Here is a 21,688-nt window from a genome sequence, read left to right on the forward strand (position 1 = left end):
GTACACCTATTTCCTGGGGGTGGGGGACAAGGAATTGATCATGCCTAAGCATGGGTCTTTTGTTTATTTTTACCTTTCAGATGATAAGCCATTCTATTATCTTGCCTCTTTTAAAGTTACAAATATAAAATACAAAGAAAACTATGGAATAAGACCCTCAAGGGAATTTAAAGAAAGGAGTCATCAGATTGAGAGAATGGTAAGCCCAATAGAAATTTTGAAAGTTTATAACTGTGTTTTTCTGCCTGACTTTGAATGTAATTGTTATAGGAATTTAGCTGGTCCATGGCTCAATTTCTTCTTCTATAAAATGAGGATAATATAGCATGTAGGTCATGTGGTGTGAGGATTAAATAACTTAATGTATGTAAAATATTTAGAGTAACGTCATGCACCATTAAATGTATGTAGATTAGAGTAGGCAACTAATTAGCACCTGAGGAAATTGTTGGTTGAAACAGATAGTCTCCCTAATTTTAAAATCTTGATTTTCTTTCTTAGCTCATTTTCCTTAAACTTTGTACAGATAAGAATATAGGACTGCCATGTTTTGCCTCACCACTTTGTTTACTTTGCTTTTAAAACACATAAAGGGTCACATACAAGGATATGTGGCTATGATTCTTATCAATATCAAATTTAGTTGTGTCCCTCAAGTATTTTGATTTTCCTTGAAAACTTAGGCAATTATCAAGGCATTTCTAATTTTTTAAGGTATATTAGGCAAGCTAAATCCTTGTCTATCACAGCAGAAAGTCAAATAGAAGAGTCTTCCATTTTTGTTCAATGAAAACATGTCTATGGAGACTATAGATTTCTACAGTAAAACCCAGGATGTTAGCCTAGAGTGTACTCCTTTAAGCTTATGAGAGTTACTCTAGAACAAAGAAGTAATGGGTCTATAGAAAGTGACTTAATTATTATGATTTTTTATGATTAGCTATAGTCACTATCTCTTAATTCAAGGATGAGGACCTCAGCACTCCCACTCTTTACTCATTGCACTATCCTTTCTCAGAATTATTAACAACATAGGAAAGTATTTACATTTGATTTGGTTATTTATCCTTATATAGCTTGATTCTAAATGTTGAAAACCAACACTGTTTTCATTTCCACAGCTATTTAAATAGGGTTTTTCATTTAACAGGGCAGTGTTTTTTACAATTCTCTTGCCACAGTTCTTTTTCTTTTTTTTTCATTTTATTGGTAGGTGGCTTTATTCAGAATTATGTTTAGATTATTTTATTTTTTAATTGAAATATAATTGATGTATAACATTATATTAGTTTCTGGTGTACAACATAATGATTGATATTTGTATATACTGAGAAATGATCACCACTATAAGTCTAGTTAACATGCAACACCACACAGTTACCATTTTTTTTCTTGTGATGAGAAATTTTAAGTTAGCAACTTTTGAATATACAATACAGTATTATTAGATATAGTCACCGTGTTATACATTACATCCCAAAGGACTTATTTATTTTATAACTGGAAGTTTGTACCTTTTGACCACCTTAGCCCATTTTGCCTATCTCTCACCCCTCAACTCTAGCAACCACCAATCTGTTCTCTTTCTATGAGTTTAGGTTTTTGTTTATTTGTTTTGTTTGTTTGTCTTGTTTAGATTCCATATAAGTGAGATCATATGGTATTTATCTTTCTCTGGCCTACTTCACTTATAATGCCCTCAAGGTTCATCAGTGTTGTCACAAATGGCAAGATTCCATTCTTGTTTATGTCTGAATAGTATTCCATTGTATGTATAAGCCACATTTTCTTTATCCATATATTCATAAATGAACACTTAGGTTGTTTCCAAGTCTTGTTTACTGTAAATAATGCTGCAATGAACATGGGGACATGGGGGGGGGTACAGATATCTTTTTGAGATACTGTTTTCATTTTCTTCAAACAAATACCCAGAAGTGGAATTGCTAGATCATATGGTAGTTCTATTTTTAATTTTTTAAGGAACTTCCATACTATTTTCCATAGTAGCTGCACCAATTCACATTCCCAACAAAAATGTATAAGAGTTCCCTTTTCTCCACATCCTCTCCAACACTTGTTATTTGTTGCCACACTTCTTTTTTTTTAAAGGAATTGCTTTATTTTTATTTTTATTTATTTATTTATTTATTTATTTATTTTTGGCTGTGTTGGGTCTTCGTTTCTGTGCAAGGGCTTTCTCTAGTTGCGGCAAGTGGGGGCCACTCTTCATCACGGTGCGCGGGCCTCTCACTATCGTGGCCTCTCTTTTTGCGGAGCACAAACTCCAGATGCGCAGGCTCAGTAGTTGTGGCTCACGGGCCTAGTTGCTCGGCGGCATGTGGGATCTTCCCAGACCAGGGCTCGAACCCATGTCCCCTTCACTGGCAGGCAGATTCTGAACCACTGAGCCACCAGGGAAGCCCCTCCTCCAACTTCTACATTCTCCTCCTTGCTCACTATTCTCTGCCCATAATGGCCTTCTTTAAGATTAATTACACATTGTCTTCCTTCTACCTGGAATTGCCCCATGATCCTATTCTTTTTGTCGCTTACTTCTTCTGATCCTTCATGTATCATGTTACCTCCCTGGAGGTAATTATAGACCCCCAGCCATTATCCTATGTTACCTTACTATACTAGTTGCCTTTTGTATTTTGGGTTTTTTTTTTGGCCACGCCATGGCTTGTGGGATTCTAGTTCTCTGACCAGAAATTGAAGTGGGCCCTTGGCAGTGAGAGTGTGGAGTCCTAACCTCTGGACTGCCAGGGAATTCCTGCCTTCTGTACTGTATTTAGTTTTTTATTTATTACCTTCTATCTCTGTATTCTATATGCCCAGGGACCATAACTTTTTTTTTTCTGGCTGAGTTGGGTCTTTGTTGCTGCACACAGGCTTTCTCTAGTTGCAGCAAGCAGGGGCTACTCTTCGCTGTGGTGCACAGGCTTCTCACTGCGGTGGCTTCTCTTGTTGCAGAGTACGGGCTCTAGGCACGCTGGCTTCAGTAGTTGTGGCTCTCAGGCTCTGGAGCACAGGCTCAGTAGTTGTGGCACATGGGCTTTGTTGCTCCGTGGCATGTGGGATCTTCCTGGACCAGGGCTCGAACCCATGTCCCCTGCATTGGCAGGCGTATTCTTAACCACTGCGCCACCAGGGAAGCCCGGGACCATAACTTTTTGTTCATACTCTTTAACCAGTATTGTCACAGTACCTGAAACATAGGATACTCCTAATCAGTTGTGTTGAATCACTAAATAAATGAGAAAAAGAGGAAGTGACAGGGTATAGTGAAAGAGTCTTGAAGGGATGCAAAAGCCAGCATTTTTTTTTTTTCTTCATACCATTGATGAAGATTAACCATAGTTGGAGAATCAATCAATTTAGGAAAATGTTACTGTGCACATCCTTTGTGCAAAGCTGTGAAAAATGCCAAGGTCTACAAAGTACAGTCCTTTCCTTATTTGGAGTATACAGTATGGTTTATATATGGAAGTTTATGCATGTAAGATAATACAAAAAGCAAATTTAGGTAACAAGATGATATGACATATGAGAGCTTACAAGATGATATGATAATATGAGAGTTGCCACATTGCAGAATATAATTGTCAAATATTGGACTCAAACAATCAGTATTTTAGTGGTTCAGAGGAAGTAAAAATCCCTTTGAGCTAGCAGGACGTTTTCTTGGAGATGAAAGAGAAAAGCAATCTGTTTGTTTGTTTTTTTGTTTTTTGGTATATTTGTCCTCTGCTGGTATATATTCCTCTGAAAGGAACAGGAAATCTGCAGAACTTGTCTGACTTTCATGGGTGGACCCGGAAAGGGATTTCCTAGCTCCCATCTGATCTTCCATGAGGACTTAATCTGCATGCAGTTCCCAGCCAGAGGGAAGGCACAAGTTCAAGCTTGCTAAAGACAGTAACAGGGTATACTATTAGTCAGAGCCACACGTATTGTTTCAAACATGTTATTTTGGGTTTTGATGATGGAGTTCAAACCAAGGACTACAACTGGTATCTGATTTTAAGGTGAACATTTCATATTTCATTTTTCATTTTACTATGGGCTTAGAAACTATCTTGTTTTAAATGGAAGAGCCTCTAGTAATCTATTCTTAGGTTTGGACCATTAAAAAAAGGAAGGATACAATTAACTTTTGTAATTTGGACTAAATATAACATTTACTTATATATACTGAGCTCCCAATAGAAAAATATAGACATGAATTAAACTTTTCCAGAAATTGGTTACAGCAATGATTAGGTGTCTGAAAAGAAGTGGTTCCCTTAGCCCTGTTAAACTAGCAGCAGGAAGAAGTAACCTCCCTGGAGGTTATCTTTTATAAGGTTTAGATTCAGGAAATAAAAGGTGCTTTGAGGCCTTCTTTCAGGGCTTCCTGCCCCAAGACCTCTCTGCCCCCACCAACCTGAACATCTGTCATCAGGCATATAAGTAACTCAGGGTTGTCAATGTCACTTAATGTACTTAAGAACACAAGATCTTGAACCAGGTATCCTGGGTTCACATGCCAGAACCAACCACCTCCTATGCACCCTTAGACATTTAAGTGTCTTGAGCTTCAGTTTCTTCATCTATAAAATGGGACAGATGAGAATAGAGAAAATACTCTTCTCATAAGGTGGTATGAAGTTGACAAAGAAATTGGTCCAATGCCTACCATGTAGTATGGACTTAACACATGTAAGCTGTTATGAGTAGTTATACCAACACTGTACTGTACCAGAATCTACCTATTTTTAAAAATAGAGGTCGACTCCTCAGGGAGTCTTATTAATAGGACCATGGTCTTATTAATATCACATTTTAGTTTGAATAGACTCTTAGTGCTTTCTTATACTCTGATATGAGAATCCTGATCCTTTCCCAAAGTGCCGTTATGTACACAGTTCAGAATTTCAGAGGACATTTATATAACGTGCTGGAGATCTTAAAATTAGATTATTCTCCTTGTTCCTTGAGAAATGGAAATGAAATGAGTTCAGAGAAGCTTAGTGAAATTGTAAGTGACATAACTCAGAACTGTTCCATACTCCTGGAATGACTACTCATGAAGGCGGGGAGGGGGTGGTCACCACTGGAGTCTTCTGGCTTCCACCTTGCTTTAGATTCCCATGGAGAACACAACATTGTAAAGCAACTATACTCCAATAAAAATCAACTTAAAAAAAAAGAAACTATAAAAAATAAAAAAAATGTTTTAATTAAAAAAAAAAGATTCCCATGGATTTCTACTTACCCTTAGCAACATGACTTGCAGATAAAGCTAAAACAATGTGCCATTATCTTCTCTCCTTTATGATATTGTCAATCCTTAATTCATTTACTCATTTATTCATTCATGTGTTTATTCATCAAATATGCATTGAGTGTTTACTGTGGACCATGCAATGTGCCAAACACTGAAGATAGAAAGATGAATCAAACACACTCTCTGCTGTCACACAGCTCACAGTCCAGAGTGGGAAGGACAATTGTAAACCAGTGTGATAATTGCTACAATAGAATCATGTGCAAGACGCTGGGGTGGCCCAAATAAAGGAGTATTCAACTTTGTTTGAGGAAGGCAAGTCAAAGACAACTTAGGTGTCACTGGAGAATAACATAAGTGTCATTGAAGAAATTTGCCTGGGAAAAAAAGTGTACTTTAGGAAGAGGGAAGTGAATGTGCAAAGTTGTAGAGGTGTGAACCAGTCCAATGGGATTAGGAAAGAACAGGTAATTCAGTAGATAAGATAATAGGCCTTGAAGGTAGGGGTGGGGTAAGGCCAATGAAGGGATAAGATTGTGGAGCTCACACTGAGAGACAATGGCTTTTAAGCAGGAGTGTAATATACTCAGATTTGTGCTTTAGAGACATCATTCTGGATGCTGGCATTGTGGGGGAACAAGTGAGGGGAGGAAAGACAGAGCTGAACCACATAAACGTGCCAGTGAGGGGACCACTTCAAAGGCCCAGGCACAGGTTTCGAAGGAGCTGATTTTAGACCATAGCAGTGCAATTGAAAAAAGAGAGGTAGATTCAATATTCAGGAGATAAAATCTACTGAGCATTGTTATTAATTTAGAGGAGTCAGGGAGAGGGAGGAATCTCTTGGGGAGGGAGAAAATATTCCCTCTTCCCAAAGGATGTAGTAATTAGAGGGCAAGATTTACCACGGAAGTGGGCCTTACATAAACTTACATGGACCTGCAATTTCTGACTTCTGACTCTCAGTCCAGTGCTTTCTTTGCCTCTTAAGGCAGTGCCTCAGTAATCTTTTGGGAATCAGGTCCCTTCAGGAGATCAGTTCACTGAATATTCAAAATCCTTCAATGGTTCAGACTGGAAAAAGCAAGTAATAAATTGCTGGCAGTATGAAGTGTGGTGAAACATCCTGCCTGCCAGACAGATGATTAACAAGTGAGGGTGTCGAGTCTCATGACAGATGTTGTTACATGTTATGTCAAATGCTCTTATAATGAGATATTCATTTAAAAAATCAACAAATTGATATCAATAGGAGACTAGATGCCATATTCAAGAATAAGGCAAATTGAAAAATAGCACAGATACTTTAACTCATTTGACAATAATCAAAATGAACAGTATGAATAGTTTTTAATATGCCAGGCAAGGTGTGATATGTGTGATATACATTATTTCATTTAATCCTCAAAACAACTCTATGACGTAGATAATGCCGTTATCTCATTTTATAGCAAAAATCGAACAATTGTGGTGAGGTTGTTCAGTTTTACAAGAACTAGAACCCGGTTTTGTCTTACCACTGCAAATAATCAGTTCACAAGTCTGGGAATAAACCAAAATCCTTATCTTTGCTTCAAGTCTCTAGATAAGATGAGAAATAACACTTTTCTTAAGACTAATACTTACTTTAAATTTTTTTTCTGTTCAGATGTCTAGGATATTTCAACATTCTTCCGGAGAGGGTTGGTTTATCAAATCACATGTTATCAAATTAAGGTATGTAAACTTGGTTTGCTTCTTCAAACTGGTACAGTTAGGAAGCATTTGATCAGCACAATTGCTCAGCATCCCTGATCAGATCTTTGCAGGAACACAAAGATTTCATAAATTTTGAGGCAGCTTATACTGCCTAGCCATTTCCCAGTCATGATAGAAAGATATAAAGTGCTCTATGACAAGAGGCAAGGTCAGTTATTAGATTAAAAAAAAAGGTATTCTCCAAGAGAAAAAAATACAGGAAGATGGTGCTGCTGATACATCCTGCTCCTTAAATCAGGGAATGAGTAGAATTTAGGCAAGCTCTTTTTTTTTTTTAATTTTTATTGGAGTATAGTTGCTTTACAATGTTGTATTAATTTCTACTGTACAGCAAAGTGAATCAGCTATACGTATACATATATCCCCTCTTTTTTGGATTTCCTTCCCATTTAGGTCACCACAGAGCATTAAGTAGAGTTCCCTGTGCTATACAGTAGGTTCTCATTAGTTACCTATTTTATACATACTATCAATAGTGTATATATGTCAATCCCCATCTCCCAGTTCATCCCACCCTCCCCTTCCCCCTTGGTATCCATATGTTTGTTCTCTATGTCTGTGTCTCTATTTCTGCTTTGCAAATAAGATCATCTATACCATTTTTTTAGATCCCAAATTATGCGTTAATATACGATATTTTTCTCCTTCTGACTTATTTCACTCTGTATGACAGTCTCTAGGTCCATCCACGTCTCTACAAATGACCCAATTTCGTTCCTTTTTATGGCTGAGTAATATTCCATTGTATATATGTTCTACATCTTCTTTATCCATTCCTCTGTTTGTGGACGTGTAGGTTGTTTCCATGTCCTGGCTATTTTAAGTAGTGCTGCAATGAACATTGGGGTACATGTGTCTTTTTGTAGACCAGCTCTTTTTGATTGTCCTCACTTTAAGCCCACCCAACAATCAGACTATGATTTTCTCTGCAATAAGGTTTACCTTTAATGCCACTGCATTTTTATTATTTCTAACGTCTTTTCATTTTATGCTCTGATAAAAGGCAATATACATAAATTGAACATACACGTTGTCAAAGACTAAAATAAATTACTAGAATTCATCCTGAATGTGTTTTAATAGAATGTCCAAAAGGCTTGGCATTTAATGGAATAATATATCTTGTTTTCTATCAATTTTGGTGAAAGTTTTAAACTTTTGCTGTGGATATCAATCAATATACACACATACATATATATATACATACATATTATATATATACACATATGCTATACCTGTATATACATGTATATATATATACATATATATATTTGTAATATTTATTTGCTTCACTTTTTGATGGTAAATATATATATGGTTAAGGAACCCATGCCTTTTCTTTCCCTTTCCCCCTTCCTACTTTCCTTCCTTCCTCCCTCCCTTCCTTCCTTTTTTTTTTTGTATATTTCAAATTAAATTCATTCTCAAAAGGCAACTAGAGGCTTTCTAGACCTACACATTAGTGTACATTTATACATTTGAACTTATCAAATGATTTCCTTTTATAACTGCTTTCTTTAATCATCCATGTATCAAACACATATTAACTGACTACCAAACCCCAAAATACCAATGGCTTAACACAATAACGGTCTATTTCATTTCCATGGTACAGTCCAAACAGTTAGAAGTGGCAGCAGGGGATGTAGGTGCTGGTTGGGATTGTGGAATGGACTTGCCCAATGAATCGTCTACGTCTGGTTGGCAAATAAGGGAAGAGTGCAAGCATAGAGCGTGGTACAGGAGGTCTTTAAGGGCAAGGCCCGGAAGTGGGGTACATCATTTCTTCCTGCATTTCATTGTCCAGAGTTCACTAGAGAGTTTCAATAAACTGCAAGGAAGGCTAGGAAATGAAATCTAGCTCTTGCTCTGAAGGCAAAGGCAACTGGGTTTGGTGAATACAAAGCCTTGTCTCTGCCACACCACTACTGAAGAATAATGACCTTGGTTACAACTGTGTCTCAGAATGCCTTAAAAAGAAAATCATTTAAGTGCATGTGAAGCATGATTTCATGAAATCTCCTTCTCCCACAACCTCCTCTAGACGATGAGCTAAGTTAGGGGTGAGAATAATTTTGTTCCAGCTATGTATCTTAGCCGGTATTCCTAGAGATAATTTAGAAATCTGATACACACATATGCTACTCACTATGTTTCTTTAAATTTAGTATGAATCCTAATATATAAAAACAGTTAATGGTTAGAGAAGTCGCTTTATTATGATTATCTCTGTTTATCTGCTTTTTTGCTCTTCAGGCCAGATGAAAACGGTGTGAACATTCTTATGGTGCTCATGTTTCAACACCCATCTACTGATAGTGCTGAGCAAATCAGGACAAATATTGAAAGGATTCTATATCAAAGTCTGAAGACAAAACAGTTGCCTTTGACTGTAAACAAACCATCAATTACACTCACATGTAAGTCCTTTTACCATCTTTGTGGTTCCCTCCCTTCACAATCCTCTTTTTATTTTTCATAAGAATTTAGGTCAAAGTATTCTCTCATTTCAAGAATTCACCCCTGATGAACATACGTCAGTGTGGAATAAAGCTAAAATAAAAATTCACTATGAGGTAAAGTTTAGTTTTATGATTTTTTTCATATTTGACTTGGGCATTGCTATGGGTTTTTAATTTCCCCCCATATATGTATTATCATGTTGGATCTTTTCAGAAACATGAAAGGGTAGGTGTTATTTCCACCATTTTAAGGAAACTAGACTCAAGTAAGATGTCAGACATGGGACTAGCAAGCCTTGGGGGAAGAATTAAAGTACAGGTATCCTGACTGCCAGAGGTCTTTACTGGTCACTTATGGGGGTTAGCTTCTATAGTATCAAAGAAACAGACATCTTTATGAAGGTTGACCCCTGTTGGAAGAACCATTGACATGAACTGTAAAGAGGTTCTCTAGTTTATTTCCAATTGAAAACAATTTCTTATTCATCTCCTCATTGATTCCTCACAACACAAACTCAGAAAAGTTGTCATTTTATTTTCCCCCAAAAGTGGAAGAAAATGAAGTTCAAAAGGTTATGAAACTAAAACTACCTCACAACTAGTTGGAAACCAAACTGAGAGACATTTCTATTTTTCTATGCCAACATATAATTAGAGAAAGTAAAATAATGTGTTTCAAATAAGATTGTAAGTGCCAAGGTAAGGGACTGTGTCTTTATATTTTCTTACTCCTCCCCCTGAACTCTAGTATACATCTCACAGGCATTAGGTGTTCCAGCTCTGTTCACTGCTTCCAATTAAGTATTTCCAAGTGTAGTTACTTCTGACTTAATACCAAAAAATAAGGCTTGTCCTTTGGACCTAGAGTCTTTTCCCCTCCCAGCAGCCATGAATTGAAGAAACAGATCATCTAAAGTGAATTTCTCTATTGTTAGACATCAGGAAAATCCTTTAAATACATTTTGAGATAGAATCTCCACACATAATAGTGACAACTTCTTCCTGAAGTAATTAGAAATGATGTAGAGTATGGTATCCACCTTTATTTTTAATCAATTATATTCCAAAGAAAAATATGACATTTTCCAGAACTCTATAAATGGCAATCTCAAACTAAATCTCAATTCCTAATAATATAATTTCCCTAATACATGATTATATAAGCTAAAGTAAAATATCCACCATAAAAAATGTTAAAATTGTAGAGTTTCTTATTTTACAATTTTTAAAAATCATTTTTCAGCCTTCTTGGTCATGTATACTGACTTGTTACTATAAAGGTTGTTTTAATATCAAAATAACGATATTCTATGACCATCCTCAATAACCAAAATTCTACCACATATATTTTCTTCTGCCACATACATAGCTCTCATTAAATGAAGAGAAGTGAAATGTCCAGGAAATCTATTAATCTATTAATATTCTTTTTCAAAATATCATGTTCCATTTTATCCCAATATTACAATTATTTACCCATCACTAAAGACTCTTGTTATATTTTTACTATTTCTCATTCTTGAGTCTTGATTTAAATTCACCTTTTTGCTTGCTAAACTCTATCCTCAAGTTATTTTTTTTCTCTTTTGTTTCTTTTTTTTTTAACATCTTTATTGGAGTATAATTGCTTTACAATGGTGTGTTAGTTTCTGCTTTATAACAAAGTGAATCAGCTATATTCAAGTTATTTTTAAATAAGAAAATTATACAGATGGTATATTTTCTGAGAACTTGCATGTCAGAATCTCTTTCTACTTCCTTTTTCTCATTTTATAGGATTATTGGACCATAAACTTTCCCAAATAATTGTATATACATTATTGCCTTTTATTCTAGTGTTTTTGTTATAGAGTAGAAGTCTAAGGCTGGTGTGATTTTTATTCTTATATAGGTTACCTTTTTGGTTTCTGGATGAAGGTAGGAAATCTTTATCCTATAACTTTTTTTCTTTCTTTCTTTTTTTTTTTTTTGCCAAGAGATCTAGATGTGGTTGTATTTGGCACTAAACTTTGGGAAATTATGAGCATTTTCAATGTGTACACTATTTTTTTTCTCATTCTGGAAAAATGTTCTTCCTCTATAAATCTGATGATTGACTCTGTTCCAATTGTTCTTTTTTTTCTTCCTCAGGAACACAAATGATTTATTACCTGAATGTCCATTTTCTGCTCTCCATGTCAATCATTATTTCTAGTTCCAGCTCAGGTTACTTTCCTCTGCATTCTGAAAGATCTCATCAGATCTATACTCCTGAAAACCACTTATCTCTGTTATCTGGTGTCACTTTTTCTTTTTACTACTTTTACGTGGATTTTATATCTGTTATGACATTTCTGTAATTTTTTGAATTTTCTTTAGTGACAGACAACTCTTTCATTATGTGTACTCTTATCACAGCATATTTTCCCCTTATGTTTGGCTACTTTTGTTTAATAAGATCATGTTTTCTTGCATATCTTTGCTGATACCTAGCACATGTCCTAAAATTTTTTGAAGAAAACTTTCTGAGATATGTCTGTCTTCTGAGTTTATATATCATCTGATTTAGAGGACCTTAACCATGCGGTACAGTTAGATGCAGGATTAATTTCTGATCTTACAAATAGAGTATATGAAAACTACATCAACCACCCATTTTAGAGTACCACCAGCTCCAGCATTCACTGGTGCCAGTGCTCTTTCTTTCTCTGTTTAAATTGCTTTTCATTAGTCTATTCCTTGTGTGATAACAAAATACCATAGATTGGGTAGTTTATAAATGGCAGAAATATATTTCTCACAGTTCTGAAGGCTAGAAGTCTGAGATCAGGGTGCCAGAGGGTCCGGTGAGGGCCCTCTTCTGACTCAGACGTCTTGCTGTATAGTCAAATGGTGGAAGAGGCTAGGGATCCCTGTGCACACTCTTCCATAAGGCCCTAATCCCATTCATGAGAGCTCCACCCTCATGACTTAAGCACCTTCACCTACTAATACCACCACCTTTAACGGTTAGGATTTCAACTATAAATTTTGGGGTACACGTTCAGACCATTTAATAAAATAACTACATTTTCATAGAACTTTTCATCTTTCCTGTGTCTCTAGATAGGATGGTGTGCTGGACAGTGTGGCTTCTTTTGAACACACACAGAGAGAAAAGACTTGGTGGGTCACAGTTGGATGGTTCAAACTATAGTTTCTATTTGGCTAGCTTTATTCCCTGGGCTGGGGAATCACAACAGCGGTGGCTTTGTCGGAATTGTTGGGGTTCTCCACACAATTCTGGTTCAGGGATATAGCTTGGGTAATCTAAGAAGTTGCTTTTTAAACCAACCAACCGAATACTGCAGTTACTGAAAATTACTACCAGAATTTATAATTTTTCTTATCCTTCCTTAATTACTGGTGATTTTTCTCCTTTTGCCTTTGAACAATACCATAGACTCAATTTTTTTCTTCTGCAATATGAAGATAATAACATCTAACATAGAGGGTTGTTATAAAAATTAGGGAAAATATATGTAACACTATGTACAGGGCCTGGCTCATAACTAGTAGATATTATTTTTATTATTATTATCTTCATGCTTACTTTAAGGGGAAGTTGGGAGAGGAAGTATTAGGCACTACTGATATGGCACCATATTAACCTAGACACTCTATTTGTTCAATTTTATGGTCACCTTAAGCTAAAGCTATTTAACACTAAGGGAGTTATGATAAATTTGTAAATATGATTTCAGGCAACTATTTTTTACCTGTTTTTGAATAAAACCCCTTTTTGTAAAAAAAAAAAAAACTTGTATTCTTAACAAAATATAAATAATTAAAAAGCACATTAATAAAGTATGCTAATATACTTTCAAGTATTACTTAAGGTTGATTTGAAGTCTAATCAATTGAGGGTTTGCTATCAGGGAATCAGAATTTTTTTTTAAACTAATCTTTTAAATCTTAGAAAAGCAAAAAAGTCATTGTATTTAAGACTTAAATTTCAGTGCTCTTCAAAGACAGTCTACAGATTCATGTCAAGGCAGAATCATGACCGACATTCAGTGTTGGGCTCTCTCTCAGTAGTAAGAATACAAGCTTTGATGTGGATCCTTCTAATTTTATATACAACTCTGTCACTTACCAGCTGGGTGACCTCCAGTAGTTTACGTTCTCCTCCAGAGCCGAGTTTTCTCATTTGAAAAGTGTTTTGCTATAAATGTATCTGAAACCCTTAGCAGAGGATCTATACATTTTTATGCTCAGTAATTTATCTACCTACCTATTTATTCATCCATATATGCTTCATATGGAGACCGAAGTTAATTCCTGGTTTGGATGCCTTGAAATGTTGGTAAGTATTTTCTGAACCTCAATAGGATTACTAGGACCCCTACAGAATAACCCCAGAGACTGAGTTCTAGGAATGGGTTAAAGAATAGCAGGTTCAATGGACTGTCTAACCATCTGCACGCAGTGCAAATCAGGATGTGCTTTTTTTCCACTCCTTTTCATGAAAACAAACTAACGCATGTTTCTGTGACAGACTGGAATAAGGATGACATTTTCATACATGCCATTATCAGCATCCTCTTCTACTGAAAGGATTGTCCAAGGAAGTGAAACAGCTATGGAAGGGCAGTGGCCATGGCAGGCCAGCCTCCAGCTCATAGGGGCAGGCTAGCAGTGCGGAGCTAGCCTCATCAGTAACACGTGGCTGCTCACGGCGGCTCACTACTTCTGCAAGTAAGTTTATTACAGCTGTTGCTAGTCTTCCTTACTCAGTTATTAATTACCGTCAATTTAGTGCTGGGAAGAGTCCAATCTCACCAGCTTATCCTCTACTCCATTCTGGATGGACCCTGTCCCCTAAATACATTATGGTTGCTCTACGCCCCAATCATACTCATCCCCTCACCCTTCTCTCCGTATCTATCATGTTTGGTTTGCATCATTCTTATGGCTCTTACCACATATTCTCTTGTAGCATCATGACACCAGTGTGATCTTTTCTACCATACCATAAATTATTTTAGTTTAAAGACTATTATACATGTAACAAATTTAAACTCTTCTACCTATTTAAAGAGAAAATTCAGCCACTTTAAAAAATATTATTGCATCTATCCTCCAACTATCAATATCCACCATTACTTTAGTTAAGTGATGAGAAAAAAATCAAATAAGGAAAAAGAAAAAAATCAAAGGTATCACTCTTGAAGCTCTCCCTTCCAATTGCATTATCCAAGAACTGTGTGGGCTATTATGGACCAGAGAGGTGTGTGGATGGTGAGAGAGACCAGCCAGCCTTTATCACTGCCCTCATAGTATGTAAGACCAGTCATACACAACCCAAAAGGAGTTCTCTGCTTGGGCTTTCACAGTTGTAGCTCTTAACACTCAGCTATATCACTTCACATACACAGACATGCACAGGCACGCTACTGCCCCAAGATCAGGGACACACTATCTTTTCTCCCTGAGGTTTCACCATCAGGGTACAGAAAGTTTTTCCTTTTAAACCCTCAAAAGACAAAAGCTCTGAGTAAAGCCCTGGCCAGTGGCACTGTTCACACACCCTTTCAGAGGAAACTATCCTTGGTGTGTCTAGGATGTGCTTGATCATCCTTCTGCAGTAACACCCAAATTGTTTCAAGATGCCTACACCTTTATTTATGGAGCAGATGTGCAATGAGAATGACCTAATGAATTTAAGGTGATTGTCTGTCACTCTCTCATGAAAGAAGAGAAAAGGGACTCACACAAATTCACAACCCCGAAAATAACTAGCATCATGCCTTAGGTAAACTTGAGTCTCACTAATTTTTCAAGGCTTTCTGATTTTTTTTCATGTTTACAGAATCCTCCAATCTTCACACTTGTGTTTGGGAGTGTCATCTATTTTGCTTTATAACTGATCTTTGCTTATATAAATTAAAAATAAATAAGCCCAGAATGTCAATGCATTTAGTGAAGAATATAAGCTATAATGACTGAGATACATTTTCGGCAGGTCCAGTGCCATCTCTGTGTGTTGGCAGACCTACATGGGGATCGGCCATTGAGTTTGATAAAATAGAGATAACTGGTGACCTTGATAAAAGAAATTGTGATTATATGATGGGGATGGGAATGAATTCAAGAGAGAAAAGAAGGAGAAGGATTGGATGTAGTGAGTTTAGATGCCACTTTCAAGGAGTTTTTACATAAATGGGAGCAGAGAAATTTGACAGTTGGGGGTGGTTGTGGACTCAAAGGAAGGATTTTTTAAAATATGAGAAATGTAATAGCATATTTTATGCCAGTAATAATAATAATATAAAAGAGTTGGGAAAGGTAATGATCCTGGAGAGAAAGGGTTCCATTTCGCAGGTGATATAATTTCATGTAACTGCATAATGCAGTGTACTGTTGTGAAGGAAAAATAAGGATTCTTTGAAGGCAATATCACAATTATCCAAATACTTTTAAAATTTTTATGTTTTTTTCCTACAGAATTAGTGTATTTTTTAAAATTTTGTTTAAGACAAATGTTAGTATTTTTATGTCCATGAAAAAAGATCCCAGTCTTTGTGAAACAAGAGTGTGTACGGAAAAAGTTCTTGACAGGATATCATGAGACCTAGGCCATCTCTCTCTGACAGTAACCAGGTGGATATGTGACTTACCTGGGCAAGCCATTTAACTTCTTAGTAAGTCTCAGTGTTCTTATCCACAAAACATATTGAACTGTGCCTACGACTGGAGACTCCCTTTCTGGTTGCTGATGCATGAAGAGATGGGTATTCCTGTTTTGTCCACTCCATTAGCTTACAAGCTCCTTAAGGACTGAAGTAACATATGTCTTCGTAGCTTCCAGAATTCTAGTTTTCAAATGAATGCTTCAGCTCTAAGACTTCTGCTTTGAATAAAATCTTCCTTTAAAGTGTAAATAAGTAAAACAGATGAGAGGCACTTCCCTGGTGGTGCAGTGGTTAAGAATCCGCCTGCCAATACAGAGGACACGGGTTCGATCCCTGGTCCGGGAAGATCCCATATGCCGTGGAGCAACTAAGCCCATGCACCACAACTACTGAAGCCTGTGCTCTAGAGCCCATGAGCCACAACCACTGAGCCCACGCGCCACAACTGCTGAAGCCTGCGTGCCCTAGAGCCCGTGCACCACAACTACTGAAGCCCCCACGCTCTAGGGCTCGCATGCCTCAACTACTGAGCCCGCATGCTGCAACTACTGAAGCCCACACGCTTAGAGCCTGTGCTCCGCAGCAAGAGAAGCTGCCACAATGAGAAGTCTGCACACTGCAACGAAGGGTAGCCCCCGCTCACCACAACTAGAGAAAACCCGCGTGCAGCAATGAAGACCCAACGCAGACCAGAAAAAAAAAAAAAAAAAAGATTATATACATAACCAAGTGGAAATTAAAAAAGAAACAACAACAGATGAGAGAGGAGCCCTCCCTATATCCCAATACCTCCGCCCCTAGGCTCGGCCTGCTCATCCCTGGGGCAGTGCAGAGTACTCTGAAAACCACTGATCTTTCAGGTTTTTCTTTATACTTAAAAGTTTATGATTCACCAACACAGTAATCCTGCATGAACAAGGAAATCCCCTTTCTGAATTCTCTTCTGTGTGATTTCCTTTTAAATAATTTTCTTCTACATAGAGAATTTCAAGTTTCTATATATTTCTAGTCATTCTTGAAAGGGATAATTAGACAAAGAGGGAACTGGGCTTTAGATTAGAATAGGGAGGTAAAGAGATGATAGGAGTAGACAGAATTTGCTTGTTATGTAACCTTGTGGTAGAGAAAAGCATCTGTGTTAAGGAAGAGCCTCAAAAATAGTAAGAGGGACTGACTAGGCCAGGTCAAAGATTGTGGGAGCACTAACAACATGACACTGAATAGGGCTGTTTAGCTCTTGAGTATTGGGACAGGGTATGGGCCTTGGGTGGAGAAACAATCCTGTGTACATATGAGGGTTTGCGAAGCAGACAAATTACACTTTATCTCAAAGATCAAGGTAAGACCCAGTAAACAAGAACTGACAGGTGAGTCATAAAATAAGAATGGATGGAGTGTCTCATACAGAAGGAAAATACCTCTTATGCTGCATAATATCCAAAACAAATCAAAATTAATTTCTACATACTTCACTGAAATTATAGAAGAAATCAAATTTGAAGAGTTTCTAATAAACAAGGAATTAAAATATTAGAAACTAATTGTATAGTACCCATTACTATTATTATTCCAAACATAGCATGGAATTCCATTTAGTCACTGTACTCTCTTTAATTTTAGAGTATGTAAAATATTTTAAGGGCTTTCATACTCTCATTTGTATCAATATTTTAACCTCTTTTTTCCATAAGGTCATCAACTGCAAATTCTCTCACCCTAGGGATTTTTCAGGAGCATAATTCCAATAGTTGGGGAGAATATGGTCTCAATCATTTTTCAAGGATACAGTTAAGCATCACACATCTTACCCTTTATATTTTGCAGACATAAAGACCCAAGTCAATGGATTGCTACTTTTGGCACAACTATAACGCCACCCACAGTGCAACGAAGTGTGAGGAAAATTACCTTTCATGAGAATTACCATAGAGAAACAAATGAAAATGACATTGCTTTGGCTCAGCTTGCTACCCGAGTTGAGTTTTCAAATGTAGTTCAGAGTTTGCCTCCCAGATTCATCCATAAAGTTGCTGTCTAAAACAAGTGTATTCGTCACAGGGTTTGGATCCATTGTGGATGATGGTGAGATGTTCAACATAATTTACTTAGTACAATTTTATCCTGGGATCTAATGAGGCATCTAGGGGATACCTCTTTAGACTCTTCATTAAAATGTGGATGTTTCTGGGCTTCCCTGGTGGCCCAGTGGTTGAGATTCTGCCTGCCAATGCAGGGGACACGGGTTCGAGCCCTGGTCTGGGAAGATCCCACATGCCGCAGAGCGGCTGGGCCCGTGAGCCACAACTACTGAGCCTGCGCCTCTGGAGCCTGTGCTCCGCAACAAGAAAGGCCGCGACAGTGAGAGGCCTGCGCACCGCGATGAAGAGTGGCCCCCGCTCGCCGCAACTAGAGAAAGCCCTTGCACAGAAACGAAGACCCAACACAGCCAAAAATAAAAATTAATTAATTAATTAATTAAAAAAAAAAGTGCATGTTTCTAATGTGTATGGCTGTGAGAAGAAAAAGGTACTGTGGGTTAAAAAGTAACAGGAATCAGATACCTGTCCTTGAGGAGTTCACAATTAATTGGAGCAGTGGTGAGGAAAGGGAGAGGTCAATAACATGATGAAAAGAACAGACTGTTTTAGATAGTATAAGAAGGAACAAAATGCTATGGGAGTACAAGGGAGTAAAGGATTACAAATTGTATATTTGCCAGATGTAAACACTTCCGGTTAGCATATACTTCATATACTTTTTTTGGTTTAAATTCTTCCTAATTTTAATGAGGATATATAATGATCATAAACATGAAAGTGTTTTGTGAATGTTTTGAGACTCAGTTGTGCAGTATTCTCTCCTCCTAACCACTGGCCTTGCTCTCTGCTGGCGTCATATTGTTGGTGTATCTTGGGCATTTGTTTTGTTTCTCATGTTTTGAAACACCTGAAGTAACATGCAGGGGTCCCCCACCCCCAGGCCGTGGACCAGTAGCGGTCTGCAGCCTGTTAGGAACCGGGCCACACAGCAGGAGGTGAAGAGCGGGCGAGCGAGAGAAGCTCCATTTGCTGCTCCCCATCGCTCACATTACCGACTGAACCAATGCTCACATTACCGCCTGAACCAATCCTCCCACTCACTGGTCCATGGAAAAACTGTCTTCCACGAAAATGGTCCCTGGTGCCAAAAAGGTTGGGGACAGCTGCTATACAGCATAGAGTAGGGCAAATAGACCTGTGCAGCTTGTATCCTGGTTTCTTCTTGAGTAGCTTTTGGAAAATCAATGAACTTCTCTGAGCCTCAATTTCCTTACATGGAAAAATGTGAAGTTGGACAAGATCAGTGTGATGAACCCTCTTCTCATGAAAAAAAAGGGCATACACACACAATATTGCATGTAGTTTTGAGGGTTCCAATAACTCTTGAAGAGCCACAAATATGATATAATATTAGGTCATGTATGTGTATTGTTCCTTGCATGTAGACATTTATGACACAGGAAATAAAATTAGGCAATAATTAAATAATAAAACAATCTTAATGTTTTGCTCCTAGGAATATACAATTTATGTGTCTTCTGAGTCTTAGATATAGCTCTATTCAAAGAACATGTTTTTCATTTTTACATTTGTTTGTGTAATAGGACCTACACAAAATAGACTTCAGCAAGCCAGGGTGGAAACCATAAGCACTGATGTGTGTAACAGAAAGGATGTGTATGATGGCCTAATAACTTCAGGAATGTTATGTGCTGGATTCATGGATGGAAAAGTAGATGCATGTAAGGTTAAGTCCAAAGTCAAGGTCAAAACTTTAAAAGGAAAGTTTCTGTTAACTATTCCTAATTTGGGCATATACTTTACCTGGGAGAAAAAACTGACATGAATTTTACCAAAGACTCAGTTTGCTTAAATAAACATGATAACAAAAATGATTGTACTGAGTGTTTACTACGCCAAAACAATGCTAAGCACTTTCTATACATTATTTCATTTAATATAATGAGATTGAAGCATTACTATAATTATCCCTATTTTACAAATTAGGAAATTAAAGTCTATTGCTCCAAATTTCTGGTTCACACAATAACTCTTATGCTCTATTGTTATTTTCTTAAACGAATTTGTAATCGAAAGACAGAGAAACCTCTCCTCTGAAGACCACTTTATTCAGCTCTATCATCATCTCTCATGCATCTTGTTTTTATTCCCCCACCTCCAAATCTCTCTACTTTGTCCCTTTCATTCTTTCATGACTGACACCTGAAACAGATTTCGTCTCTATCCCAAGGCCTGCAATATTAACGTCAACTCATTTAAACGCTGGATTCTTAGTTCCTAGATCTCCTAACCTCCAGTGATCTTCACTCCTCCTCAGTCACCTATTCTTAGGGTCACACCTTGAGCTTTGTCACCAAAAACTATTCCATTTCCAGCAACACTAAATCCCCAAGTCATCCTATTTAACAACAATCCTCAATCCTTCTGCCTGCTTTTCAACTACATCTGTTTCTTTGGCCACACTCTGTTACACCCCAACCTTCCAACCCTCACCCCCCAACATACACAACTTACACATATATTCTTTGTGTCCCTTCTCTGTTTTATTTTTATCTTTAGCTCTTGCACCATTCAGCACACAATATATTTTATTTAACTGGCTTATTATCTGTCTCTTTCACTAACCTAGAATGTGAGTTCCATGAAGGCACACATTTTAGAGCAACTATTTTATTTTACTGCTGTATTACCAACACCTAAAACATTGCCTGGCACAAATATTTGTTGGCTGAATATCATCCTTCTTCAATTTCATAGAGACCTGTAGAGCACAGCTTCTCTGCTATTTCACATCCCATTAATCCTTTCCTTTCTTCCACCATCCACTTGTCCAATTTAGATTTCACTGTGATCATTTTTTTTTTTTTGGCCACGCCTTGCAGCATGTGGGATCTTAGTTCCCCCACCAGGGATCAAACCCCTGCCCCCTGCAGTGGAAGCATGGAGTCTTAACCACTGGACTGCCAGGGAAGTCCCCGTGATCATTTTTTAAACACTTTTGCTAATACCCCAAGTCCACCTGATGCCCTCTCTTCCCAGTATTTCTGTCTGACAAAGTCCCAAACCTGGAAGAACTCAATTATTTAGTCTCTCTCTCTCTCTGCCTGTATCTGGGAAGTCAAATGCTCCTGGAAAAAATACAAGAGAACCCATGGTTACACTATAGGTTCCAGATAACAAAACTGACAACCTTACTCTTTTTGTTAGTTTGTTTTTTTCTAAATCTACCTTTCTCTGAATTCTTCTGCCATTTTCTACTTCCCTTAACTTCCAGTTTCTCCTGCCTGTTCATTCTCAACTGATAATTTTGTTTCCCAATTTTCAAAGAAAAATGTAAGTCAAAAGAGGGGAGTTTCCTCATGTTCCCAGCACCAAGCATACAGACATGCCTTCATCCGGACCCTTGTCATCCACCTTCAGCTTAGATTACAACAGAGAAGCTGCCTCTTCGCTAAGGCTGGTCCCTTCTCCTTTGCTCCATTT

The 21,688-nt window shown here is 37.4% G+C and overlaps 1 protein-coding gene across 1 annotated transcript in view; it reads left to right on the top strand.

Annotated features, from left to right (window-relative positions):
* The window catches only part of TMPRSS11F (transmembrane serine protease 11F), a 50,609-nt gene that overhangs the window by 26,456 nt on the left and 2,465 nt on the right, over positions 1 to 21,688 (top strand). Inside the window, 8 exon segments of the mRNA XM_068541983.1 lie at positions 81 to 199; positions 6,921 to 6,988; positions 9,287 to 9,450; positions 11,384 to 11,409; positions 14,009 to 14,208; positions 17,970 to 18,140; positions 18,142 to 18,227; positions 19,789 to 19,931. Coding sequence (XP_068398084.1) covers positions 81 to 199; positions 6,921 to 6,988; positions 9,287 to 9,450; positions 11,384 to 11,409; positions 14,009 to 14,208; positions 17,970 to 18,140; positions 18,142 to 18,227; positions 19,789 to 19,931 — 977 coding nt within the window.

Source organism: Eschrichtius robustus, chromosome 4 (genome assembly GCF_028021215.1).
Source record: "Eschrichtius robustus isolate mEscRob2 chromosome 4, mEscRob2.pri, whole genome shotgun sequence".
Taxonomy (NCBI): Eukaryota; Metazoa; Chordata; class Mammalia; order Artiodactyla; family Eschrichtiidae; genus Eschrichtius; species Eschrichtius robustus.